The 27,356-nt window shown below is 48.1% G+C and overlaps 1 protein-coding gene across 16 annotated transcripts in view; it reads left to right on the top strand.

Annotated features, from left to right (window-relative positions):
- The window catches only part of SLC39A11 (solute carrier family 39 member 11), a 411,490-nt gene that overhangs the window by 111,683 nt on the left and 272,451 nt on the right, over window positions 1-27,356 (top strand). For all 16 annotated transcript variants that reach the window (XM_060291082.2, XM_060291079.2, XM_060291072.2 and 13 more), the window contains one exon: window positions 11,359-11,517. In XM_060291082.2, coding sequence (XP_060147065.1) covers window positions 11,362-11,517 — 156 coding nt within the window. In that variant the 5' untranslated portion in view covers window positions 11,359-11,361. The remainder of the gene's footprint in view (window positions 1-11,358; window positions 11,518-27,356) is intronic.

Here is a 27,356-nt window from a genome sequence, read left to right as displayed (position 1 = left end):
TCCTTTACTCTCACCCTATTTGGGAGCGAGCAGCTTGTGTTCCATCAGCCGTGTTTAACTAGAAGTTCTACAAGTTACGTTTTGTGACATTCAGAAATGCACTAGGATTGACACATTAGCACAGCAAATACTGCTAGTTAAACATAGTCGACATTGAACATTATACTTAGAGGGGAACTACTCTCTGATTAGATGTACTGAGTAGGTGATATTCTGAGCATTATTGTTTTTATTTATTTTTTCAGAGGAATGGACCATTTATTACTCTCAGCAAAATCGGCAGATGAAGCAGTTCCCCCCAGTTGCTAAAGGGCCATAGGATGAGAGTCAGTAGTTTACCTGTGCATGCAGGGGTTGCACTACAGGAGACGAAACGCAAAACTGGCAGATCAGTTTTACATGGGACCTGCTAGTACAGCTGCCTGTCCCTTCCTCCAGAGGGAGATCTTATTCATTAAGGAATTCTCTTCCAAGGGAGCGGGTAAGGAGTTTGTAGGTTATTATGCTGGAGTACAAGCAAATGTGTTAGGAGAGAAGTTTTCATCTCCAAATCTTTCTAGGATATATTATCTCTAGCTCACAAAGCATGTTTGCTTATCAAACATGTTCTTAGCTTAGAAGGCCTGGTCTGCATGGTCATGGAGAAATCCCTGGAACATCATCTCCCAATACTACTATGATTTGGGGGTCATTTTGTCTAAATTTTTTTTTTACCTACTTAAAATCAAAATACTTACATTAATTCGCACTTAAAATATTTTTTTTTCAAAAAAGCAAAACTCTGTGACACGCCCTAAAGATATTTCTTTTTGTTGCTGTTGTTGGATATTGCTTTTATTTTTTAATTTTTTTGAATTTTATTTTATTTATTTATTTTATACAGCAGGTTTTTATTAGTTATCTATTTTATACACATCAGTGTATATATATCAATCCCAATCTCCCAAGTTATCCCACCCCCCACCCCCCTGCCCCTTGGTGTCCATACGTTTATTCTCTACATCTGTGTTTCTATTTCTGCCTTGCAAACCGGTTCATCTGTACCATTTTTCTAGGTTCCACATATATGCGTTAATATATGATATTCGTTTTTCTGACTTACTTTACTCTGTATGACAGTCTGTAGGTCCATCCACATCTCTACAAATGACCCAATTTCATTCCTTTTTATGGCTGAGTAATATTCCATTGTATATATGTGCCAAATCTTCTTTATCCATTCGTCTGTTGATGGGCATTTAGGTTGCTTCCATGACCTGGCTATTGTAAATAGTGCTGCAATGATCATTGGGGTGCATGTGTCTTTTTGAATTATGGTTTTCTCTGGGTATATGCCCAGGAGTGGGATTGCTGGGTCATATGGTAATTCTATTTTTAGTTTTGTAAGGAACCTCCATACTGTTCTCCATAATGGCTGTATCAATTTACCTTCCCACCAACAGTGCAAGAGGGTTCCCTTTTCTCCACACCCTCTCCAGCATTTGTTGTTTGCAGATTTTCTGATGATGGCCATTCTGACCAGTGTGAGGTGATACTCATTGTAGTTTTGATTTGCATTTCTCTAATAATGAGTGATGTTGAGCAGCTTTTCATGTGCTTCTTGGCCATCTGTATGTCTTCTTTGGAGAAATGTCTATTTAGGTCTTCCGCCTGTTTTTTGATTGGGTTTGTTTCTTTAATATTGAGCTGCATGAGCTGTTTATATATTTTGGAGATTAATCCTTTGTCCATTGATCGTTTGCAAATATTTTCTCGCATTCTGAGGGTTGTCTTTTCGTCTTGTTTATAGTTTCCTTTGCTAGGCAAAAGCTTTGAAGTTTCATTAGGTCCCATTTGTTTATTTTTGTTTTTATTTCCATTACTCTAGGAGGTGGGTCAAAAAGGATCTTGCTGTGATGTTTTTAAAGGATTTGAAACATGTACACAGCTTCAGGATTAAGGGCATGGCCTGGGTTTCAAATCCCAGCTCTGTCACTTCCAGCTGGGTGCCCTTGGGAGAGTGACTCACCTTCTCTAAACCACAGAGAGGAGGCTGTAGGTCTCAAGGAAGTGAAGCATGTAAGGCACGCTGTCCCCTCTGACTACCGGGAATAGCGTGGCCCCAGGTCAAGTGCTTCGCTGACCCCAGAAAGCAAACTCTGGGCTCTCTTGGTTTCAAGTCTTTGCGTGCACGGTTCACGCTTCTCAGCTGGAATGATCCCCCTCAATCTTCTCTTAGGCCTCAGTAACTTTTTATTTTAATAAATTTATTTATTTATTTATTTCTGGCTGCATTGGGTCTTCGTTGCTGTGCGCGGGCTTTCTCTAGTTGCGATGAGCGGGGGCTACTCTTCCTTGTGGTGCGCGGACTTCTCATTGCAGTGGCTTCTCTTGTTGCGGAGCATGGGCTCTAGGTGCGTGGGCTTCAGTAGTTGTGGCACATGGGCTCAGTAGTTGTGGCTCGCGGGCTCTAGAGCACAGGCTCAGTAGTTGTGGCGCACGGGCTTAGTTGCTCCACAGCATGTGGGATCTTCCCGGACCAGGGCTCGAACCTGTGTCCCCTGCATTGGCAGGCAGCTTCTTAACCACTGCGCCACCAGGGAAGTCCCTCAGTATCTATTACTATTGATTTTTAATAAACTCTTTGATTTTGCAAGTATTTTAGATTTTCAGAAAAGTTGCACAAATAGTACGGGGAGTTTTCGTATACCCTTTATCCAGTTTCCCCTAATGTGAGCATTTTACGTGACTACAGCACATTTTGTCAAAGCTAAGAAATTAACATTGGTACATTACTACTACCTGATCCCAAGACTTTACTTGGATTTCACCAGTCTTCCCACTAATGCTCTTCTTCTACTCCCAGGATCCAATCCAGGATACATATTGCGTTAGAGTGTTCTTATTTTAAGGTGCTGTCTGCAAGAGGGGAAGGTTTGCCTTCAGTTCAGAGCCCTAGGCTCACATTATAATAAACTTTGGCTTTGTTTTGAAACCCCAGCTTTAGCTGAGCGGCTAGGAGGGAATCATAGTTTTAGCTACATAATTACTTGTTTCCCTACCCCTAAGGCAGTTAGGGGCTATTAATGGGTTTAGGTTTGTAAGGTCTGATGTATCTCGCAGAGGGCCGTGTTTAACAAGATCGTTACCGCTGTTTACTGGTCGCCAAATATTTCCTTAGTGCTGGGTTTTCTTGGACTACCTCCTATCACAATGGTGGAGAATGTCCATGGGATTGATGACATTTGGTTATTGCTAAGGCTGATTCATCCCGGCCTGTGGTTCCGGGATGCTTTGCCTGATGATAAGGAAGACAGCAGCTTAAACCTTGTCTTTATTCTGCAGCTCTTAGGATTTCTTAGAAGTCTCTGGGTCAGCGTAGGGCCGAAGGATGGCACTAAGTTGATCCGGGGTGGTGTAGTCAGCTTTGGATGTCATGAGCTTGCTTTGCGGCTCTGGGGAAGCCACTGAATCCCCTTGGGTCTCGGTTTTTCCATCTGTTAAATGAAGCCTTTGGTCTAGGTAGAGCCTCCTAAAATCCCTTTCAACTCTGTAAGAGTGTGATTATGTCAGTAGACTATTCAGTGGAGTGTCCGTGAAGCTCTGGAAGTTCTATCAACTTCTTTCCATGCCTGAGAAAAACTCCATTATTTTAAACAATCACTCATCCCGTGTTTGTCAGAGGAGTGGAGGCATTTGAGTATGAGCCTATACAGTACTTGATTTGGAAGGTGAAATCACTTTAAAATTAGGTAATAGACTAAAAAGTGAGTGTTGAATCACTTCCTGATTATGCCTTCTTCCAATTTCTCCGCCCCCATCGCTCCCTTTCCTTAGCAAGGATAACAGAGCACTCATCTGGGCCACAAAGAGTGAACAGCTGCTCCGTTCAGGACCACTCAGATGGGTGGGACCAGCATGCAGAGCTGCTCGTAGCACAGCCCTGATCCTAGAAGAGGGGGAGAGGGTGAGGCGGGGAGGAGGGTGCGAGCCTGCTGGGTGAAGGCATGCTCGGGGGGAGGGAAGAGTCCAGCACAGCACGGCTTCAACACGTACTTCCTGCCAGGAATTGGATTGCTGCGGTATACGCGTTGCCCCATATAATTCTTAAGACAACCTTGTTAAATGGTTTGTTGCCCCCATGTTTAGTTTTCTCGAAACTGAGCTGCAGAGAGCTTAGGTTATTTGTCTAGGGCTCCCCAACTAGTAAGTGGCAGAGCCAGGATCCAAACTCGGACCTGATTCTAAATCCTGCACGTTCCCATCCATGATATACGTGGACTCAGGCGAAGGGTGTAGGGTGCTTGGAAGAAAGGGCATGAGAGATGGGTCTTGACGTTTTGGCATTTTCACAGGTGGGAGTGCCTGGGCCAAGGCAGGGGGGGCTGGAGGGTTCGGCACACAGCCGGGGATGGGGGCAGTGGTACAAGATAGGGTTCTTTTTTTTTTTTGCGTTATGCGGGCCTCTCACTGTTGTGGCCTCTCCCGTTGCGGAGCACAGGCTCCGGACGCGCAGGCTCAGCGGCCATGGCTCACGGGCCCAGCCGCTCCGCGGCATGGGGGATCTTCCCGGACCGGGGCACGAACCCACATCCCCTGCATCGGCAGGTGGACCCTCAACCACTGCGCCACCAGGGAAGCCCCCAAGATAGGGTTCTAACGGGTGGGTAGGCCAAGCTCAACTTTTAAAAATTACGTTAAAATTCACATAGCATTAACCATTTTACAGTATGAGATCCAGCGACAGTTAGTACATTCACAGTGTTGTGCGACCATCACTTCTACCAGTTCCAAATATATATATATATATATATATATATATATATATATATAGGCTACACCGCGTGGCATGTGGGATCTTAGTTCCCCGACCAGGTATCAGACCCATGCCCCTGCGGAGGGAGCGCGGAGTTTAACCCACGGGCCACCAGGGAAGCCCCACTTCCAAATATTTTCCTTCCCCCCACAGGAGATCTTGGATCCATTAGGAACTGCTCCCACCAGCCCCTGTCAATCACTAATCTGTTTTCTGTCTGTGGACATTTCATAGCAATAGAATCCTATGTGACCTTTTGTGTCTGGCTTTTTCCACTTAGCATGTTTCCAAGGTTCATCCGTGTTGTAGCATGTCTCAGTCCTTCACATCTTCATGGCTGAAAAATATTCCATCACATGGAATATTCTGTCTCTCCATTCATCTGTTGATGGACATCTGGGCTGTTTCCATCTTGTGGCAATTAGGAACAGGTCCAAGATCAATTCTTTTGATTAACTCAAGCCGTTCATTCATTCGCTTGCCCATCCGTAGAGATGGACATTGAAGGCGTGACAGTGGCTGAGATGCCATGGGAAGCACATGAAAAAGAAGAGAGCTGAGGTGGGGTTCAGCCTTGGGCCTGGGGAGAATTGAGGAGCACACACGGCTTCTCAAACACCAGCTGGCCTGAGACCGTCTCTGTCCAACCTTCAGATTTCTGAGTCCTGCGGTAGACCAACCAAAGCAGCCAGTGACCGAAGTTAGACATTCAGTCCATGTTTTGTTTATTTCCTCCTTAGCTCTTTTTTTTTTTTTTTTTTTTTTGTGGTACGCAGGCCTCTCACTATTGTGGCCTCTCCTGTTGCAGAGCACAGGCTCTGGACGTGCAGGCTCAGCGGCCATGGCTCACGGGCCCAGCCACTCCGTGGCACGTGGGATCTTCCTGGACTGGGGCACGAACCCGTGTCCCCTGCATCGGCAGGCGGACTCTCAACCACTGCGCCACCAGGGAAGCCCCAATTTTTTTTTTCTCAGCTCTTTTTTTCAGGAGCTGTTATTGAAATGCTCACTCCCTTCAGCATCTTTGATTACTGAGCAAAAAATTGGGCTGCTTTGGTCTTAGCGACATTTAGCTGGAGGATGGGCCCCAACACAAGCTTTCCCATGGCTCATTTGATTGATTGGGCGTTACATTTTCTTTTGGGGAATAAAGGAGCAAAAAGGACTTTGGGGTGCAGCGAGGCCCCTGTCACGTGCGCGGGAACCTGATTATGCGTTCCTTTTGTAGACAGAGGCAGGAAGGGGGAGGGACGATGGCCAGTTTCTCACGTTTACGTCTCATATCTTTAGGTCTGGTGCTGCTGCTGCCGAGTCCAAGCTCGTACTGCTCACGGCACGACAGGCCAGTACGTCGAGAGACGAGGTGCTGGGGCAAGGAACAGTGTCTTTATTCAGAAAGCCGTCAGACTGAGAAAATGGTGGACTCATGTCCCCAAGAACCATCTTACCCTAGTTAGAATTGAGGCTTCTTTTATACTAAAAGGGGTGGGGGTGTGATTGGTTGTGGCCAACTTCTTGGTGTCAGAATCCTTTGTTCTTGCAGCTGTCCACAGTAGGTCAGGTCATGATGTCCCTACAAGCCTCCCTTAAGACAGATGTTATTCTCTGTTCTGCAACTTTTTATCTCTATATGAATGGAAAAGTGTTAGAGTCCTGAGAATGGACTATCCTGTATATTTCAAGCTATGGGCAACATTCTTCACTTGTAGCAAATGCAATAGAATATATTTTTCTTTTTCTTTTTTTTAGATCCCGTATATATGTGTTAGCATATGGTATTTGTTTTTCCTTTTCTGACTTCACTCCGTATGACAAGACTCTAGGTCCATCCACCTCACTACGAATAACTCAATTTCATTTGCTTTTATGGCTGAGTAATATTCCACTGTATATATGTGCCACATCTTTATCCATTCAGCAGGAATAAAGCGATAGACATAGAAAATGGACTTGAGGACATGGGGTGGGAGGGCGAAGCCGGGGCGAAATGAGAGTAGCAACGACATACATACACTACCAATGTAAAGTAGTTGGCTGGTGGGAAGCAGCCTCATAGCACAGGGAGATCGGCTCGGTGCTTTGTGACCACCTAGAGGGGTGGGATAGGGACGGTGGGAGGGAGACGCAAGAGGGAGGGGATATGGGGACATGTGTGTGCATATCGCTGATTCGCTTTGTTGTGCAACAGAAACTAACACAGTATTGTGAAGCAATTATACTCCAATGAAAATCTATTAAAAAAAAAAAGCAATAGAATACAAAGGTTAAAGAAAAGGAAACAGATCCAATCTAGAGTCAGATTTGTTCTTCCCTGTCACACTGCCAGCCCAGTTTGCCTTTATAAGCAGGGCTGCAGCTGCAGGAGGACTTTTGGTATCTACCGTCTGGAGTCATAAAGACTGGTTGGCAGTGACTTGTGTTTTGAGTTCATTCCGTGAAGTCTTGGGCCCAGTGATTACCACCTCCTCTTTGCTAGACTATCCCCTCCAGGCCCTGCTTCTTAGGGGTAATTGAAGGTTAATCAGATCCACTACTTCCTGCTTCTGTATCAGCTAGTTAATATGTCACTACATCCAGATTTTTAAAAAATGCCCAACATGTAAAGGAGCTTCCTTAGTGTTGACAGTTTCAGGGAAGTCACCTATGTTGGGGGATTATTAAAAAAAAAAAAAAAGGTTTATCATACAATCCAGCAGTCACACTCCTTGGTATTTACCCAGATGAACTGAAGAGTTATGTCCACACAAAAATCTGCACACGATATTTATAGCAGTTTTATTCATAATTGCCAAAACTTGGAGGCAGCCAAGATGTCCTATGGTAGGTGAACAGATAAATAAACCGTGGTCCGTCCAGACTATTATTCAGACCTAAAAAGAACTGTAAAGCCACAAAAAGACTTGGAAGGATCTTAAATGTATATGACTAAGTGAAAGAAGCCAGTCTGAAAAGGCTGCAATACTGTATAATTTCAACTATAAGGCATTTTGGAAAAGGCAAAACTATGGAGACAGTAAAAAGATTAGTGGTTGCCAGGGGTTGCAGGGGGGCAGAAAGAGATGAAAAGGTTGGAACACAGAGGATTTTTAGGGCAGTGAAACTACTAGTTGTGATACCAGAATAGTAGATACATGTCATTATGTATTTGTACAAACTCATAGAATGTACAGCACTAAGAGTGATCTCTAATGTAAACTGTGGGCTTTGGATGATAATGAGGTGTCAGTGTAAGTTCACTGATTGTAACAAACGTACCACTGGTGTAGGATGTCAGCAGTGGAGAGGTTGTGCATATGTGGTACAGGGAGCATATGGGTATTCCCTGTATTTCCTGCTCAGTTTTGCTGTGAACCTAAAACTGCTCTAAAAAAAAAAAAAAAAGTAACGTATGCCTTTCTGTGCTGTGTTGCTGCGGTAACAAAGTGCCACAGGTGTAGCGGCTTAAACGACTCAGATGTATCATCTGACAGTACTGGAGGTTAGAAGTCCAAACTGGTTTTAACTGGGATAAAATCAGGCTGGCAACAGGGCTGTGTCCCTGCTGGAGGCTCTTGGGAAGACTGTTTCTTTGCCTTCTTCGGCTTCTAGAGCTCACCACCCTTCTTTGGTTCATGACCTTTCCTCCATCTTCAAGCCAGCGGCAAAGCATCTTCTAGCTTCTCCTTTCTGACTGCGACCTCTGCTTTTATCATCACATCTTCTCTCTGATGCTGACCCATCTCCCTTTCTCAGAAGATTCCTTGTGATGACACTGGCCCCACCCAGATCCAGGATCACCTCATCTCAAAATCCTTAGCCACAGCTGCAGAGTCCCTCTTGCCATGTAAGGTGACGTAGCCACAGGTTTTAGGGATTACGATGTGGTCCTCTTTGGGGAAAAAGTCATTATTTTGTCTGCCACATATGCCCTTTATTTAATTAATTTATTAATTTTAATAAATTGATTTTATTTATTTATTTTTGGCTGCGTTGGGTCTTCATTGCTGCGTGAGGGCTTTGTCTGGTTGCGGCGAGTGGGGGCTGCCCTTCGTTGCGGTGCGTGGGTTTCTAATTGCGGTGGCTTCTCTTGTGGTGGAGCACGGGCTCTAGAGCACAAGCTCAGTACTTGTGGCGCACGGGCTTAGTTGTTCCGCTGCATGTGGGATCTTCCCAGACCAGGGCCCGAACCCGTGTCCCCTGCATTGGCAGGCGATTCTCAGCCACTGTGCCAACAGGGAAGTCCCCACATATGCCCTTTAAATAAACTTTTTCGGGGGCCCTATTGTCATTTCAGACAGGCAGCCCAACCTCTTTTCTCTCTCTCTTTTTCTTTTTTGGCCGTGCCATGTAGCTTGCGGGATCTTAGTTCCGTGACCAGGGATCGAACCTGCGCCCTCGGCAGTCAAAGCGTGGAGTCGTAACCACTGGACTGCCAGGGAAGTGCCCAGGCAACCCAATCTCATTTCAAGATCGATCCTTGGTCATGTTCCAGTTTATGTGGGAGACAGGGAGCCTGGTGAGGAAAAGAAATGAAAGAAATTCAGTTGGGTTCTGGATTTGACTGGAAGGATAAAGGATCACTGATTCTCAAGGAAGGGACCCACCTGAATCGTCTGGGATGCCTTTCCATTTCAAGCATCCCAGATTCTGGCAAACCCTCCCTTGAGCGGCACATCCCTTCTACCTCACCTTGCATCTTGTCCATGAGAATATTGTATACTGCTCACGTGCAGGGGACAGAAAAAGGATTGGTACCCAGTGATGCATAGGGATGGAAAGGAGCTTTGACAGAAGAGCTTGGACTTGGTGTTGAGAAGGCGATGGGGATCCAAGGCTGGGGAAGTACCCCAAGTGACATTGACAAGGATGGGATGTGGGGAGGGACTGGAAGATGAGGTGAGTGGCCTTACTGGTGATATGGTCTAAATGGGAGGCCCTGAAACATGCAGGGGTAGAGGTTGCTGGACATGCCTGTGCCTCTGTGCTGGTCATCCGTGGTGGGAGCTTACCGTGAATGGCAATTACAGACTGTTGTTGAATTCTAAAACAAGTGAGACAAAGTCCAGTAAAGGGATGGGTCAGCCCCTGGCATAGAGAAGGCTCCCACAGGCTTCCTTTGGTGGTCCCATGGAACTGAACTGATGAGCCGTTTTCATTGTTTCTGGGAGTCTCTGAGGCAGGTGCAATCTTCTACAGGTGGCGCTAGGACTTTTGCTGGGAGAGTCCAGTGCCAAACCGGTGACTGTGTGTAGATGATGCGTCAAAGAAGAGAAATCATTTCTTTTTGCACAGCTTTGTTTTTTAGCGTTGCATTCACAATAACTGGTTGCGTCACTCTGTTATTTCGGAGACGGATGATGCAGATTTATTTTAAAGGCAAGGCGTAGTTAATTTTAGAAACCCATTCAGCATTTTATACGTTAGTGCTGACTGTCATACGGTTACAGTGGGTAGTGGGTGTGCTCTAGCCAAGATGTCATGGTGTCTGTAAGAGTAAACAACTGTGGATGAGTGTTGAATTCACTAAATGTCGGAGAACCTTTGATCAGATTGACCTCCCCGAGATTTGAGTCCAGCTTCAGTTCTCCCTTTTCCCTTTTGTTTTTCCCCCTCATTGAGGTGATGATGGTCCCACTTTGCTCAGTTCCCTGGATCTGCCACTTCCTGGCTCTGTGACCTTGAGCAAATGATCTTATTACTTTGAGATTCAATTTCTTTATCTACAAATAGCAATAGAAAACAACTTCTTCCTCCCAAAGCTGTTGGGATGGATAAAATATCAGATGTGAAGGTTTGGTCCCTGGAAATAGCAGGTGATCAGTAAATATAAGTTCCCTTTCCTTTTTAGAGATGAGAAAATTGATGAGACAGAGTTGACGTAGTCTCACTGGTTGTCTTCAGATATTTCAAGGGCTGTCACATATCACAGGGGACAGACACCTTCCTTTAGTGCTCTGGAGAGCAGATGTGGTGCAAAGAGGTAAAAACCGAAGGGAGACAGATTTCAGCTCTACTTAAGGAAGAACTTTGTAGTAATTAGAGCTGTCTCACGTCCAAGGCAGTGGAGCTCACGAAGTAGTGAGCAGTCTGGTCCTGTTAGTATTCAGTTAGCACAGAATTTCTCAACAGTGCCGCTCACCTTTGGGACCAGATAATTCTTTGCTGTCAGCGGCTGTGATGTGCGTTGTGAGACATTTACCAGCTTCTCTGGCCTCTGCTCATTAGATGCTGCTAGTAACCTCCCCCTCACCTCCAGCCCTACTTGTGACAACCAAAAATGTCTCCAGACATTGCCAGATGTCTCCGGCAATGGTTGAGAACCAGTGAATTAGAGGCTAGATAACAGCAAACTAGACTCCCTCTTCCCAAGGTCAACTCCATCCTACCCCAAGTTGAGTTCTTAACAACATTAGAATTCTCATGGTGGCTTTGTGCTTTGCGATAGTACCTACCACCAAGGATTAAAGGCCTAACCCAGGTGACACTGTGGGGTTCAGTTTGGGCCATAGAGAGCGAGAGAAGTCCCCACTTGGAAGGCCTTCAGGGGATGGTTTAATGGTTTGCTGCTTATCGTGGTTTTGCAGGTCATGCTGGCCGCTTCCTATTGGTCGCTCCTGGCCCCAGCGGTGGAGATGGCTACGTCCTCTGGTGGCTTTGGTGCCTTGGCCTTTTTCCCTGTGGCTGTCGGCTTCACCCTCGGAGCTGCGTTTGTCTGCCTGGCTGACCTCCTCATGCCTCACCGGGTGAGTACCACTCTGCTTTGGGCTCTTGTGTCAGGATGTGTCTAGCTCTGTGCCATAGACTCACTCCTGTTCAAACCTGACATGCCAGCTCGTGTCTGTGTGAAGTAGCCAGCGATATCGAAATAGATATTTCACACCGTTTAGGTCTTCTACCTGGAGGAACGGAATTGTGACTTAATGCCTAAAAGAAAATAAGCTCTTGGTAGTCTGACTCATCATCTCCTTAGTTACATTTTGATACATTCAGATTTTAAATATCAGATCTCATTATAAATATAGAGTACAGCTGACGTCGTGTGGTACAGCACTGTCTATATGAGTGGACCTAGACACTGGGGGAAGGGAGTGCCCGTGACGGTGGTCCTGACGCTTAGAGAGCTTATGATGTCACCAGGGAGATGACAGCACACCCATCTGCAACATAAGACAGTCGACAAAGCATCGTATCCACAAGGGCTTATTCATAGGAGGGCGAGGTGGGGAGACCAGGCAGTAGGGCCTTGGGCTGCGCTCACTTCTGCCATGAACCGGTTATGTGTCCCTTCTCCCCACTTTTCCTTCTTACGACTTGAGAATAACTCCCTTTAGGGGCTGCCGAGTGAAAACTGAAAAAATCGAAAAAGGCGCCAGAATTGGGGTGTGCCGGCGATTTAGCTTTTTTATTTTTTTTGCCCTAAATAGTGCTGGTGGGTTGGGTTTGGGGGATGAGCATGTACTTGCTTACAGAGAAGCACAAAATGAACGACAGCCTGAAGTCTGTCTGTGGTCACTGAGCAGAGAGAGCTGAGGCCAGGCCATGAGATCATGACCCAGCGCCATCGGCTAAAACCGGGTCGGCTGAAGGGTGGACGTCAGTAGGACCCAGTGCGGGCACAAGTCACCTTAGCAGATGCAGTGTCCCAGCAAGTCCCCGAGGTGGGCAGAAGGCCCCTGAGAGACCTGAGCTGGTGCTTGAATCCTCTGTTCACCCAGGGTGGGGGGAGGCACGGGGGGGACCGTGTCGAGGAGCTGAGTTTCTCTGCTGGGTCGCTGTGGGCAGGGTCAGGTCGGGCTCACTGGAGTCGTCTGGGCATGTACCCCAGGAGGTAGGCTCACATCCTTTCCCCGGCCCACCTGCCTTCCTCTCCATTGGAACGTGGCCCAGACACTCGTGAGAAACTGATTACTCATGTTCCAGAATGGCCAGCCTCTGGCCCAAACAGCTGGATGTGATGGTTCGTTGGACAGCTGTGATGTTGTCTCAGAGGTGTGTCATTCTTGTTCATCGAGAGCATGAACGACCGTGTCAGTTTCTGCCCCCTGGGCCCTTCGCTTCCTTGTTGTCAAGGAACATCTGCTTGCTAATAGCTTTGAGAGGTCCTCAGTATGGATTGCCACATTCTGTCCTCAAGTCCGCCCTGGTTATCTGTAAACTTGCTGCTGGGGTATATTCTGCTTGCCCTGGCAGGAAAATCTGGCAGCCAGGGGCCTTAACTCCTGAACAGCAGACAGGGGGCTGGCTCAGCTGCTGTGCACAGCCCCTGCTGGTCTCATTCTGCCCTTCCCACCTGGGCCCACCTGGGCTTCTAAGGCAGTGTCTTGCAGAGGGCTCTTTGCAATCGTGAAGGGTCACCGTTCCCTGATACTGGGGCCAGGGAGTGGGGCCAGGTGTATTTGACCAGCTGCCCGAAGGTAGCAGCTTTCTCTGGGCAGTGTAAATAGTCATTCGGCCAGTTTGTTCTGTGCAGCTGTCCTTTTTTTTTTTTTTAACCTTTTGCTTCCTGTTTGTTCTACTATATGCTTTGAATATAGAGGAGATCCCAGGCGAAAGTCTTGGGTAGAATGCACAGAGAATTAGGCCTGGCTGGGGAGCGGTGGGTGAAGTCAATGGGTTTTGATCTTGAGTCCGTGTGGCTGGCTGAGCAGCCAAGGGGCACGCAGTCCTCTGTCGGGGAGAAAGCGGGGGCTGGAATTTGCTTTCAGAATGCTTGCTACGACTGCAGTTCAGGAACCAGGAGTTCTGTGGGTCAATTCAGACAGATCTTTTCAGTTTCCTGTTCACTCCACCTTATGACAGAGCCCCACCGCTCAGCACGTGGCCCAGGGAGAGGACGAAGTGGTGAGAGCAAAAGGCTTTGGCTGCACCGGTGCTGGAGGGGCTCGTCCTGCAGAGCAGGCCCCAGGGGAAAGGTGGACCTGCCTGCAGAAAACCCCGTGGCCTCCTTCCTGTCCTCTGGGAGGACCGTGCGTGGAGTTTGACGGGGTGAGAGGAAGTGAGTCAGTCTCTGCCTTATTTTACCTGCAGAAGTGAGCCAGTGCAGGAGTCCACTCAGCACAGACGTGTGGTTTGAGCGATTCTGACATTGACTCGTGACCGTCCAAGCACAGGTGCCACCGCCTGCCCACGTCGGAGATGTCCACCCTGGTTATACTTACACGTTCAGGGTGGCAAGGCTCTGGGTGGGTGGGAAGGAAATGGTTAACAGCCGGCCCTGTTCTCCAACTCCATTTCCGTCATTCAGCCTTTCCGATGTATTTGTGCCCCTTTTGGAGCCGGAGCGCCATATTGCTCATGAAAAGGGTTTTACTCATAACAGCCTGTCAGGTTGAGCCCACTGTAGCTGTGTCAACTTCGGATGCGTCAAATCGCTCCCTGAAAGGGTATTTATTTTCATGTATTTATCTGGGGATGGAGTAGAAAAGGCTCACGTGGTAACTGTTAATGGGAAATGAGCTGACAGGGTTTTACAGAGGCTTTGCCAAATGATATCTTAATGAGAGGGCGAGGGAGGCGGGGTAGGCGAGGAAGGTGCAGTCCACCAAGGCTGGGAAGAGGCCTGACAGGAGGACGCTGATGGCGAATGCGGCTTGGGCCAGCCTGAGCCCAGCACTCCCCTTGGACGGTTCTAGGGAGAAGGGGAATGGACCTTGAACAGCTGTTTGGAGATACTGACGTTTTTATGACCTTTGCAGTTTGCTTCTATATAAAGTTAAGGATGGCAGTGGGTGGGAAGACTTCACCTTTAGTTTAAAGCTGTGATTTTCTACTGGTGGGTAGAGGGGAGAGGAGGAAGAGGGTGGATGTGTGTCGCCATGGCCCTGTGTCTTTCTTTTTAGTCATATTAGTATTACATCAACACAGCACAAAAATCTCATTATAAAAATTAAACAAACTTTAACGTGTGACACTCCTTTCTTGCTGTAGACTGTGTCCTCTCAAAATTCCAATGCAGTGGTATTTGGAGGTGGGGCCTTTTGAAGGTGACCAGGTCATGAGGGTGGAGCCCTCACGAATGGGATTAGTGCCCTGATAAAGGAGCCTTCAGAGCCCCCTTCCCATTCTGCCACATCGGGACACGTACACACTGTTTGTGAACCAGGACGTGGGCTCTCTCCAGACACTGAATCTGCTGGCACTTTGACCTTGGACTTCTCAGCCTTCAGAATTGCCAGAAGTAAATTTCTGCTGTGTATAAGCCACCCAGTCGATGGTAATTTGTTAAAGCAGTCTGACCGGGGTAAGAGGCGCCCCTGTTTCCGTACTCTTCCCAAACCAGTCAACCGTTGTCATCAGTTTAGTGGGTATCCTTCTAGATTTTTCTCTTTTCTCTTTCTTTTCTTTTTTCTTTAAGAAAACGAATTATGTTGTGTCCTATAAATATCGAAATATAAACACTGTCCCCTATGCTTGTGCTGTTCAAGTATGCTTTAAATCAACTCTATAGCTACATGAATCCTGACTCATTTATTTAGACTTCCCTTCTCTTTGCTTATGTACGTGCATGCATACATTTCACACAGTTGGAACCGTCTGTGCGTTCCCTTATGTGTTATTTTTAAAATTCGAAACGATTTTTATCTACAGTCATTTTAGTACATATACCGCATCCTTCCATCTTAGTGTAGTTCACCGGACCATTTCCCTGTCACTGAGCAGTTAGATTGCTCTGTGCTTTTGCTTATGTATATATGTCTCTCTGGAAAATGTCATTTTGTTGTGTGTCTCCTGAAAAACAAGTGGTAACGTCTTGGCTGTGTTGTTGACACTTGCTTTTCCAGCTTTGCTTTGCATCTTGGCAACCTTCTCTCTGGGAGATGTGTGTTCCCCGCCCCCTCCCCTCCCTCTCTTGGGATTTGACATCCAAAGAGACTGCCCAAGGACTGCAGGGGGAGGGAAGGTAGTGGTGTCTGAGTCTGCCCGAGACCCTCGGGCGGGGCATCGCAGCGGACGGCCCCGCCCAAACGTGCTCAGGGGCAGCAGGCGCTAGGGGTGCGACCTTCTCCTCAGTGCCCTCCTTCTTGTATCTGTGTCCCAATCCTGTTCAGTTTCTCTTGGTTTTCGCTGTGATGGCAAAGAAGATGCCTCCGCTAAAAACTTAGACGAGAAGGATGTGCGCATGCCTTTAATATGCGCCTAACTGTTGCTGGTGTCGATTTCTGGCCACTGGAGTCGCCCTGAGGGGCCAGGTGTGACAACTGTTTGGAAGTACCAGGTGGTTACTTTCCGCCTCAGGGGCGATGCATGTCCTCCTCCTCCTCATAGATCCTTCCCGCCTTTAGCGCTGGGATTCTGATTCTGCTACGTTACGAACGAACACCTGGCAGAGGAGGTTGGGGGTGGGGGTGGCAAGAATCGCTTACAGAAGGAGAAATCGCGGTGGCACCCACCTGTCGAGTCCACAGCATAATTCTGATATTATCGGATAAGCCCAGCCAGCTTCACAGTGAACACCGGCTCCCTGCCTCCGTTTTAACATCTCCTTTCTTTTGCTTTGCTGTGGTTTGAGATCTGCACTTCTATTTGATGCTCTAAGGTGCATCATGGGGTTGATGGACGGTTGACATTTCAGCTGGCCTGGAGAGAGTCTCCGTCCAGCTGAATCACCGGGTTCCTCCAGCGTGGGGACGTGACCGTGTCATCAGAGGAGGCTGGGCGCGGGGGTGGATTGGGCGGCCCCATCGTCTGGGAAACCAGGTGGTAGAGGGATGAGGTTTTGCAGACAGCCCTTTTGCTTAACTGTATACCCATCTGTCCTCATTTTCTAGGTCTGCCATCACAAACCACCACAGACTGGGTGGCTGAAACAACAGAACTGTATTTCCTCACAGTTCTGGAAGCTAGAAGTCCAAGGTCAAGGTGTTGTCAGGTGCCTCCTTCTAACCATGTCCTCACGTGGTCTTTCCTCTCTGTGGGCATCCCTGGTGTCACTCTGTGTGTCCAGATTCCCACTCCTGATAAGGGCAGCAGTCAGATTGGATTAGGGCCCAGCCTAAGGGCCTCCTTTTAACTTCATCACCTCTTTGGAGACCCCACCTGCAAATCCAGCCACATTCTGAGGTCCTGGGGGTTAGGGCTTCAGCATTTGAGTTTGCGGGGTTGCGGGGAGCAATTCAGCACATAACAGCATCCTCTCCGTTTCTTTTGATATTTATGGTACTAAGATTGAGAGATAGCTCACCCTGTGGATGTATGGAGGCCCTCAGTTCGGGCACCGGGTGTTCTGACCAAGAGCAGGCTGGGACTTGAACGGGCACGCTGAGTGGGCAGAGCTCGCTAATGAAAACACGACGCTAATGAATACTTCAGTTTCTAATGGAGCAAAGCCGCGAGCTTGCTGGCATTGGAAGCCGTGGCTGGTGAGTCCTGGGCTGGGGAGCGTTGCCAAAACCTTGTCGTTCAGATGAGTCGCCAACAAAGGAGCGTTTTGAATCTTTTGTGAAAGCCAGTTTATTTTATCGTACTGGGGGGCTCTTGGCCCACTGATGCCGCAGGCCCTTCACAATGAGGTGTTTGTAGAGAGCTGGCGTTCAGGTCCCCCTGGACCCCAGGCACCCATTTCCAAGGTGCACGTGGAAGCCGTGGCCGAGGTTGCTTCTTTTGCCTTTCTATGCATCCTGCTGCCTCCTGTGGCTTTTAGGAAGGTGCTCGGGTGTCGGTTTTGGTCCCGTTGGCATGCAGAGGGGCTCAGAAGGGGGTTGAGGCAGGCTCCCAGTGTGGCGTGCTTGCTGATTCTCAGAGAAAGCCGTGGGTTAACCGTCCTGTGGACGCCTTGCTCTGCGCATGTACCTGCTGGGAACGCGTGTCACAAACTCCCTTCCTCTCCACTTGCTCCCTTTGATTTCTAAGGCGGGCGGGGGTGGGGGGCTGCTGTTCTACCCTTGTGTATGCCTGGGTGTGTTAGCTGCGTACCCAGTCCTGGCTAGTTGAGGCTACAGGAAAAATATCTGTGGCTTTGCAACGGATGGCACAGAGCATCTGAGAGGGCCCAGTCAGAGCTTGGAAACCGACCTCTGTGGGTGCTGTGTATTCCCCAGGTACCTTCACTGGGTCTGGCATGAAGACATGCACGTGTGCACGCACATGCACACACAGTGCACACGAAGCGGCCATTTCAGCACAGGCTGGCTTGCTGAAGGGACCTCCCCAAGCACTGAATGACCCTTGTTATTTTAATAGAGTGGTGGGGATTCTGGAACGCAGATAGGCATGGTTGGGACCTTCTAAGACTTGGACTTCCTTCTCCATGCTTAGAGCACCTTTTCATAGTTTAGGCTGTAAAGTGCTGACTGAATACTTGTATTCTCTTGCCCTGTGTTGAGCCAGGCGGCAAGATTATAAGAAATATCTAGAGGCCACCATGGAAATTTATTGAACCAGTGGCTGGTTGGCAAAGATGACGGAGGCAAAGATGATTGATGAGGCTGGCTGGCTAAAGGAATTGGGTGTGCGTTTCATCATAATTCCTTCCTCCCGAGGGGGGGTGGGGCGCGGCTGTCGGCTCACAGGTGTACCCCCCTCTCTAGGTGGCTAGCGCATCAGTGCCCGATAGAGCAGGTCCTGGCCGCGCCTGTCCTGTCCGTCTTCTCTCAGATTGTGGTGGTGCTGGTGACAGTGTAGACGGCTCACCTCAAGGCTGGGGAATCATAACCCCAGAGGAGTTAGAGTTCTGGTATCAAAGAAGAAAAGAAGGGGTGAAGTTTGGGGATGTAGATGTCGGATTGGCCAGTTCTTTGAGAGGAAGGAGTTGGATTAAAGCCCCTGGAAAAGCTAAAACGTTGTTTAGCTTTAGCTCGATGTCCCCATAACGAGCCCCAGGGATAAATGACAGAAGGCATGTCAAGGACGGTAGGAAACGGAAACGCCCTCTGAAGATGGTCTGTGAGCTCCACGCCTGCGGTTCCTTTTGCCCTAGGACTGGGAGGAGGGCAAGGGGTCTTCAGCCCTGTGCCTCAGAAGCACACGTGTCTCCAGAATCCCAGCCAATCCCCTTCAGAGCCTCCCTTTTGCAGATGCCTGGGTTAGCAATAGGAGGACTCACCTTGCCTCGACCTGAGCGAGACGGGGGAGTTCTGAACGTAATGCAAAAGCCAGTAGGCCATTACCAACACGCTGGCACGGTGCCCAGCTCAGAACACTGTCCCTCCAGCGTTCGCACACTCTCTCCTAGTTACCCTGCAGGGCGCACTTTGTGTGTTCCTTCAGCAGAAATCTTCCCTGGCAACCCCAGGTCTTGGTTCCACTTGGCACCTCCCCCATCTTGCCCTGTCTCTTCCCTGTGCCGTCATCACCGGTGGACCTGGTCACTTGTGTCCTGAAGGCAGGGACAGGTCTGCTCTGGTCTCCCCTGTGACCCCGACAATACCTGGGCATCGTAGGTCTCCAGGAGGTATCTGATGAATGAGTGAATGGAGATGTTGGGAAGATCAGGTGAGATCGTTGTTATGAAAACTCCTTAGAGCCTCAAAGTTGAAAGCGCTTTACAGCCATGAGTTATTTTCTGGAGGCAGATCCACGCTCCTTGGCAAGTGGCCACCTTTGAGGCTCTATAGACAGGAGGCACAGAGAGTTGAATAGAAAAACTTAATCTGATTTGAATCTGTTATATTCTTGTTCACGCTTTATTTGCTTTGCTAATTACGTTTGCCTAAGACTCTGAAGACTTACACTGCTGTTTAGAGTCAACATTTTCCTAGCAATTTGACCAGGAAGTGTGTTAGAAGGAATGAGGGTGGGGATGGGGTGGGAAGGAGCTGGGAAGTTGCCTTTGGTGCTTTAGAAAAATACTGATGCCTGGGCCTCCCTCTGGAGGCTCTGAGTCATTGTGTCCCAGGTGGACCCTAGGTATCGACATGAAAACATCCCCCCAGAGGCTCTGATGTTCAGCCGAGGTTGGTGACCAGGAACTGAAGGCCACTTACAACTTGCTTTGATTCAAGTGATGGTTTTTGGATGGTTTACTGCAATTCAAGTACCTTTCTCTTTCCCTTGGCAGCCAGTCTCACGATTTATTGCAAAGGACTCAGTAAAGAGGGAGAGAAGGGCTTCCTGCAGGTGACGAAGGTACAGTCTCAAGACGAAAGGGGGGAACTGACCTGGTTCTATGGGTTGCAAACTTCAGAGTGCACCAGAATCCCCTGCGGGGGTGGGGGTGGGGCTTCAAAAATGCAGGTGCCTGGGCCCACCCCAGACTCAGACTTCTACGCTCTTGGGAGGCAGCCGAGGCATCTGCATTTTAAAGTAGGTCCCTAGGGGACTTTTGGCGCTCACCAAAGTGAGGGAATCACAGAACAGTCCAGGAAGGTGTGCTGGGGGAGTCTGGAAAGCTGTATTGTGTGAGGGGCGCAGACGGAGACCTTGGGGTGTGGGGGACCCACAGTCCTCTGTGTCTCATGGTCTCCTTAAAAATGTATCTTTTTATGACACAAATGAACTTATTTATGAAACAAAGACAGACTCACAGACATAGAAAATGAACTTGTTACCAAAGGGGAAAGCGGGTGGGGGAGGGATAAATTAGGAGTTTGGGATTAGCAGATACAAACTACTCTATTTCAATTAGGTAAACAAGGACCTCCTGTATAGCACAGGGAACTAACTATATTCAGTATCTGGTAATAAACCATAATGGAAAAGAATGTGAAAAAACATATGTATGTGTATGTATAACTGAATGACTTTGCTGTGTACCCGAAACTAACACAATCGTGTAAACCAACTATACAAAGAATTAGTTTTTTAATTGACGTGAAATTCACATAACATAAAATTAACCATTTTATTTTTTATTTTTATTTATTTATTTTTGGTTGCACCTCACGACTTGTGGGATGTTCCCTGACCAGGGATTGAACCCTGGGCCACGGCAGGGAAAGCCCGGAATCCTAACCACTAGGCCACCAGGGAACTCCTAAAATTAACAATTTTTAGGTGAACAATTCAGTGCCATGTGGCACCTTACAGTTTTGTGTAACCAGCATTGCTGTCTAGTTCCAAAGCATTTCCATTCCCCCAAAAGGAAGCCCCCACCCCATTAGGCAGCCGCTCCCCCCGCTCCCTCCCTCGTCCCCAACCCCTGGCAACCACTAACCTGCTTTCTGTTTCCATGGATTTACCCACTTTGGCTATTTCATATAAATGCGGTCATACAGCGTGTGACCTTTTGTGTCTGGTTTCTCTGACTCAGCGTAATGTTTTCAAGGTTCATCCACGTTGTAACCTGGGTCAGAACTTCATTCCTTTTTACGTCCGAACACTGTCCCATTGTATGGATGTGCGGTCGTCTGCTTTTCCATTCCTCCGTTCATGGGCATTTGTGTTGTTTCCACCTTTTGGCTATTGTGAACAGTGCCGCTGTGAATGTGGGGTACAGGACTTGTTTGAACGCCGTAATTCTCCATCCTTTGGGGGTATGTATCACGAGCTCCACTTCACCAGTGGTTAGATCAGGTCAGTCCAGGTGGGCAGCCTGGCTGGCAGCTCAGATGACCCACAGTTTGCTGGAGTAACAGATGCAAAGCTCTCTGAAGCTCAGCTCTGAATAAAGAGTGGCCAGGAGGACAGTTGGGCAGTTAACAGGGCCAGAGGGAGGGGAGGTCTGGAGGGAGCTGGTCGGGGGCAGGGCAGTTCTGTTTGGCTGTAGCTTCAGGCTAGCTTCCGTTTTAAGTGCCTTTTCTCAGCAAGGTTACAATGGAAACAGCCAGAGTAACCTTATTAGAAATACATTTCTGGGACTTCCCTGGTGGTGCATGGTTAAGAATTCACCTTCCAATGCAGGGGACGCGGGTTCAGTCCCTGGTCAGGGAACTAGATCCCACATGCGTGCCACAACTAAGAGTTCACATGCCACAACTAAGGAGCCTGCCTGGTGCAACCAAAATAAATTAAAAAAAAAAAACATTTCTGACCATTCACTCGCCATCCCAAATCCTTTGCGATCTCCCCAGTGGGTCCAAGCCTTTTTGTCTTTTTTCTTTTTTATTTAACACGGACTTTCTTCTGGGCTCTCCTCCAGGCGCCTCCTTACCTCCTTAGCTTCAGCTCAGGCCGGTTCTCCGCCACTTGAACCAGCCACCAGCTGCTGCAACGGGCTCTCAGGACACACGTGCCCTTCGTCATCCTGAGCCTTTCCTCGCGGTCTCCCTCTGCCGGGAACCACTTTCCTCCTTCAGCCGTCACCTGGCCAACTCCTCCTGGTTCCCCTTCAGGTTAGGACAAAGGCATCCCTTCCTCCAGAAGCTTTCCCGGAGCTCCGATCTGGGCGAGGTGCCCCTGCATCTCTGTAGCTCTCCCCGCCGAGCCCCTGCCTGGCAGCTGCTTCCCTGGTGGGCCGGCAGCTCCTTGGGGGCAGTGGCTTGGTCAGTCTTGTTTGCCCGGAATCCCCAGCACCTGCCGCGGAGCCTGGCATGGAGAAGGGGGCTCAGAACGTGATTTGTTCTGACGTGAGGAAGGAGTGAGTGTGTGTTCGATCCTGGGACTTCATTCCTCACTGCATCCTCCAACCTACATCAGTGCCTGCACCAGGCTAGATGCTGTGGCCCCTCTAACACCTCCCAACACAATAAACACTTCCTAAGTGTGGGATCGTTGAATGAAAAGGAGAATTGTATGTATTGCGTGTATTTACGTATGTGTGTATGTGCATATGGCATTTTTTAAAAACAAACAATTCTAAGTAAAGTAGAGGGGAGAAGGTTGGCTTTGTGACGAATCAGGTGGTCAGATGAGCTAAAACAGGGTCAAAAAACTTTTTCGGAAAAGGACCACAAAGTATGTATTCTGGGCTTTGCAGACCTCTTATGGTTTCTGTTGCCTTTCTCGTTTCGTTTCCTTTTCCTTCCTTATAACCCTTTAAAAATGTGAAAAACATCTGTAGCTCATAGGCTGCACAAAAGCAGGGCACTGGCTGCATTTGGGCCACGGGCTGTAGTTTGTAGACTCTTGATTCGCAAGGTCCTTTAAGGCCAGTTACTTTTTAAACTTGGCTTTAGTGGTGTCATGTTACGTGCATTTATACCTGGCCCTTTTTTCTTGATGGTTAAAATTATGTGTGTTAATTGTAAAAAAAAAAAAAAACCTGGAGAATAGAAAAGTTCGAAGACATAAGAAAAATCTACTTTTAATCCCACTGCATGGGAGCAACTATAATTCGTGTCTTGGAACATTCGCTTTCTGTATCTTTTCCTGTTGTTGTTTTTCTCTGTGTGGGAAATGTCATAAGGGTAACTCACAGTCGTGGAGCATACACCGTGGGCAGGCACATTACATGCATAGTCCTGTGGGGTCAGTGCTATTGTTAATTTTATTTTACAGATGAGGAAACTGAGGCTCACTTGTGTGATACGAATGATCTAGATGCATAAGGACCCGTCTCACTAAGTAGCAAAGCCCAGGGGTGCCCAGGTGGTGATGGCAGATGCGTGTGTTGAGGAGGAGCCTCTGTCCCTGGGTCCCTGGGTGGCTGGAATGAGCAGAGCCCCTGCGTGTAGAAGAGTAGGGTAGTTTGTTATTGCAGCAAAACACAGCCCATCCTGACCGATACCCCGAACCACTGAGACATTTGGGTAGCATCAGTGTTAGTCGTGGAATGCTATCCCGGGGGCCTCTGTACCCTTGTTTTAGATGCCAGAGGCATTTTGGTGGGATACTTCCTGTTTGTTTATGTGTTTTGTTGTTGAGAAATTAATCAGTCCATCTAAGATAGAAATGGGAAATGTTATTTGAGCCTAAATGAGGATTATAACCTGGGAACGGCATCTCACAAAGCTCCGAGAATTGTTCCACCCCTTAGAAGTCAAGGCACAGTTACATTAAGTGTTTTGAGACAGAGGGCTGTACATTAAATGACGTATTACTATTAAAAAAAATTTTTAACATCTTTATTGGAGTATAATTGTTTTACTACAGTGTTGTGTTAGTTTCTGCTGTATAACAAAGTGAATCAGCTATATGTATACATATATCCCCATATCCCCTCCCTCTTGCGTCTCCCTCCCACCCTCCCTATCCCACCCCTCTAGGGGTCACAAAGCACCCAGCTGATCTCCCTGTGCGATGCAGCTGCTTCCCACTATCTGTTTTACATTTGGTAGTGTGTATATGTCAGTGCCACTCTCTCACTTCGTCCCAGCTTACCCTTCCCTCTCCCCATGTCCTCAAGTCCATTCTCTACATCTGCATCTTTGTTCCTGTTCTGCCCCGAGGTTCATCAAAACCATTAAATGACGTATCATTGACAGTTTACACAATCCAGATCTGAGTGTCATTGTGGTGGGTCCTGTGACCTCTTACGAGATTAAGAAAGAACGTTATCTTTTAAGGAGCTGTCTTGTTAACACTAGGAGAATGTTGCCCTTCATGGTTGAGCAGGTATTTCTGCGATGGGGGTGGTTTGGTGGATGCACAGTGGTGGGGAGAGACAAGGCCAAAGGGCAGAGGAAATTTTTTTATGTTTAAATTTTTCTTGCCTTGCCATAAAATATGAATTTGATTTCACAGTTTCCTTATCGATCAGTTATCCCATCTGGACTCTCTCTCTCGGGAAGCAGAAGAGGACAGAATTAAAGGGATGCCTGCCACTGCTTTCCGCTCTCCCCTAAATTCCATCACGAAGGGAAGCGTGTGGGCAGCCTCGGATACCTGTTCCCTGGGATGCTGATGTGTGAAGTCTGGGTGAGGCTGTGTTCCTCGCTTCCTCAATCCCAGGGGCCCCGCAGCCTCCTTTGGGGGCATTTGCACTGTTATCCCTGCCTTTCTCCTCCTCTTATTCTCCTGACAGCTGTCGTAAAAATAACCGCCTGCTTTGTCTGACACCCTGATCCCGACTCTGCTCACCCGTCCCCGTTTTGCTAGAAGGGCTTGCGTATCGAGTTTCCATATGGTACAGTGGGTGGCAGTTGGAGGAGTCCCAGCAGACTGGCTCCTTGGTGATGCCCAAGGTTCCTCCGGTTCAATGGCAGGAACGATTTAGGGCAGGACTGGCAGGTAACGAGCCCGGGGAAGTGCGAGCTTGTGCTGGGCTCACGTGCTGATGGAGTTTGAGGTTGGCATTACACTTGGGGCTAGTGCTGGGTGATTTATGTTATATGATGATACACTAGAATGTAATGATATGTTACCTGACGATATACTATTTAACGGCATTCCATAATGGCATTATGTAGCGACGTATCATTAGAGTGTACCATCATTCTTTCTAACACCCCCATGTTCCCCACCCAAGTCCACATTTCTCGGTTGCGTTAAAGCTTCTTTAGAGGCAACGTGTCGTACTGGAACACGCATGGACATTGGATCAAGTTGCCCTGGATTCACAGGGCTGTGTGTCTTGGGGCAGTTACTTAACCTCTCTGAGCCCTGGTATCCTTATCTGTAAAATGGATATAGTCCTACCTGAGAGGGTGGCCATGAGGATTAAATAAAATGAATGCCTATAGAGTACCTAACACATAGCCTGGGCAGCTTACAGTAGGCCTTTAATAAATATGAGTTATACCAAGAAATGTGGAAACAGCTGGGGATGACTTTTTGGTTATGTTTCTTATTTGCACAAGTTGTGGATTCAGGCATGATGAAACATTTGTAAGTGTCTGTGTGTGTGCTGGCTGCTTTTCTCTTTTAATCACTTCTCTGTGGTTATCGTCACAGAAGATAGCATCAGCTCCATTCCATCTCTCTGGCATCCTACGTGGTCTGGCTTTTCTTGCATCTTCACTGAGATGTTTCAGCAGGGACCGCCCCCCACCCCCAGACTTTTGCTTCCCTTTCCCATTCTGTTCTGTGGCTTGGTGACTGGATGAGTTTTTATTACCACGAGGAGTACCCCCGAAGCAGCTGCATGTGTCAGAATCACACTGCGATGGGCATCTGGACCTGCACACTTTTGTAGACCTTTGCGGTCTTCTGTCCTAGGCTGAGACTCTTCTTCCCTTTTCCTCCTTACCCGCTACTGCCCTGTCCCCTCCAGGTCTATTTTTCTTTGATTCATGTAGTGCCAAACTTTGGTACCGGTCATTTTGCTAGTCCCAGGGATCAAAAGCCCTATAATTAGATAAACAAGCAATGGCAGAGCAGTAATTGCTATAGTGGAAGAGTATAAGATGAGAACCCTGATAAATCGTGACTTAGTCTACCTGGGGAAGGCTTCCTGAAGTTGGTGCTTGAGTTTAGACTTAAAGGTTAAGTTGGAATTTGTCAGGTAGATGGCCTTGACAGGAGGTGGTGGGGTATACATTTCAGACAAAGGGAACAATATATCCAAAGATGCACTACAGCAGGTTGACTAGTTCATTGTTGTGGTGGTACAAAGCATGTGTATTCGTTAGCCATTGCTGCCTAACAAACAACCCTAAGATCTCAGTGACACACCACAGTCAGTAAGGATTGATTTCCCAGCTGCCTGTCAACTGGCTGGGACAACTCTGCCGATGTCAGCTGGGCTCACTCATGCCTCTGTGGGTCAGCTGGGCTCACTCATGCCTCTGTGGCTCAGCTGGAGGTCAGCCAATCTTGACTGCTCTAAGCTGCAGGACTGCAGATGGGCGTGGTGAGTCTGCTCCAAGTGTCTTCTTGTCATCGGCCTCGGGCCAGGGCACATTTTTCTTCTAGCGAGGGCAGAGCCATGAAAGGAAGAGCAGAAGCAAACAAGGCCTGTTCGGGCTGAGGCCCAGAACTGACACCCGAATACTTCCATCCATGTATTATTGACTAAGCAAGGCACATGGCAGGATCCAAGGTTGAGGGTGGTTGTTCTGGGATGAATAGCGATCACCCCAAATCCATTTGTTTCCTGGAACCTCAGAATGTGACTTTACTTGGAAAGAGGGTCTTTGCAGGTGTCATGAGTTAAGAAGAGGTCATACGGGACTAGGTAGGCCCTAAAGCCCGTATGACTAGTGTCTTTATAGGAGGGGGGAGAAGAGACGTAGGGGAAACAGACAGAGAGAAGAAGGCCACATGAAGAGGGGGCAGGGATTGGAGTTCTGCCACCACAAGCCAAGGAATGCCAAGGATTGCCAGAACCACCAGAAACTGGAAGAAGTAAGGAAGGCTGCTTTCCTCTACAGGTGTCAGTAGGAGCACAGCCCTGCTGACACCTTGCTTTCAGACTTCTGGGCTCCAGAACTGTGAGAGAATAAATTCCTGTTGTTTTAAGCCCCCCAGTTGGTGGTTATGTGTTATGGCAGCCCTAGGAAGCTAATAAAGTAGCCATATATAAACCATGCCCGTGATAGGACCAGACGAGCATGGATGCAAAGAGAAGTAAAGAACTGGTGCCCGTGAGTGCACCTGCCACAGAGAGACAGAGCCTGGTGGTAGAGAGAGACGGGGCCAGGACAGGTAGGCAGGGTTGGCATATCGTAGTCTACGAAAAGTTTGGCTTTTCTTCTGTAGGCAATGGTGAGAATGAAGGTTTGGGGGCAAGGGCATGACTTCTTCAGCTGTGGGTTTTAGAAGGAGGGCTCTGGGGTAATGGAGGGCAGAGTGGAGGATGTTGGTCTAGACTCAGGCTATGACAGTAAGCCAGGTGAGAAAGGAAGAGGTTAGGAATTAGGGTAGCACTTTAGAAAGAAATGGGTAGACC

This window comes from Globicephala melas, chromosome 20 (assembly GCF_963455315.2).
Source record: "Globicephala melas chromosome 20, mGloMel1.2, whole genome shotgun sequence".
Classification (NCBI taxonomy): Eukaryota; Metazoa; Chordata; class Mammalia; order Artiodactyla; family Delphinidae; genus Globicephala; species Globicephala melas.
Note: the sequence above shows the minus strand (reverse complement) of the source record. Positions and strands in the feature narration are given on the sequence as shown.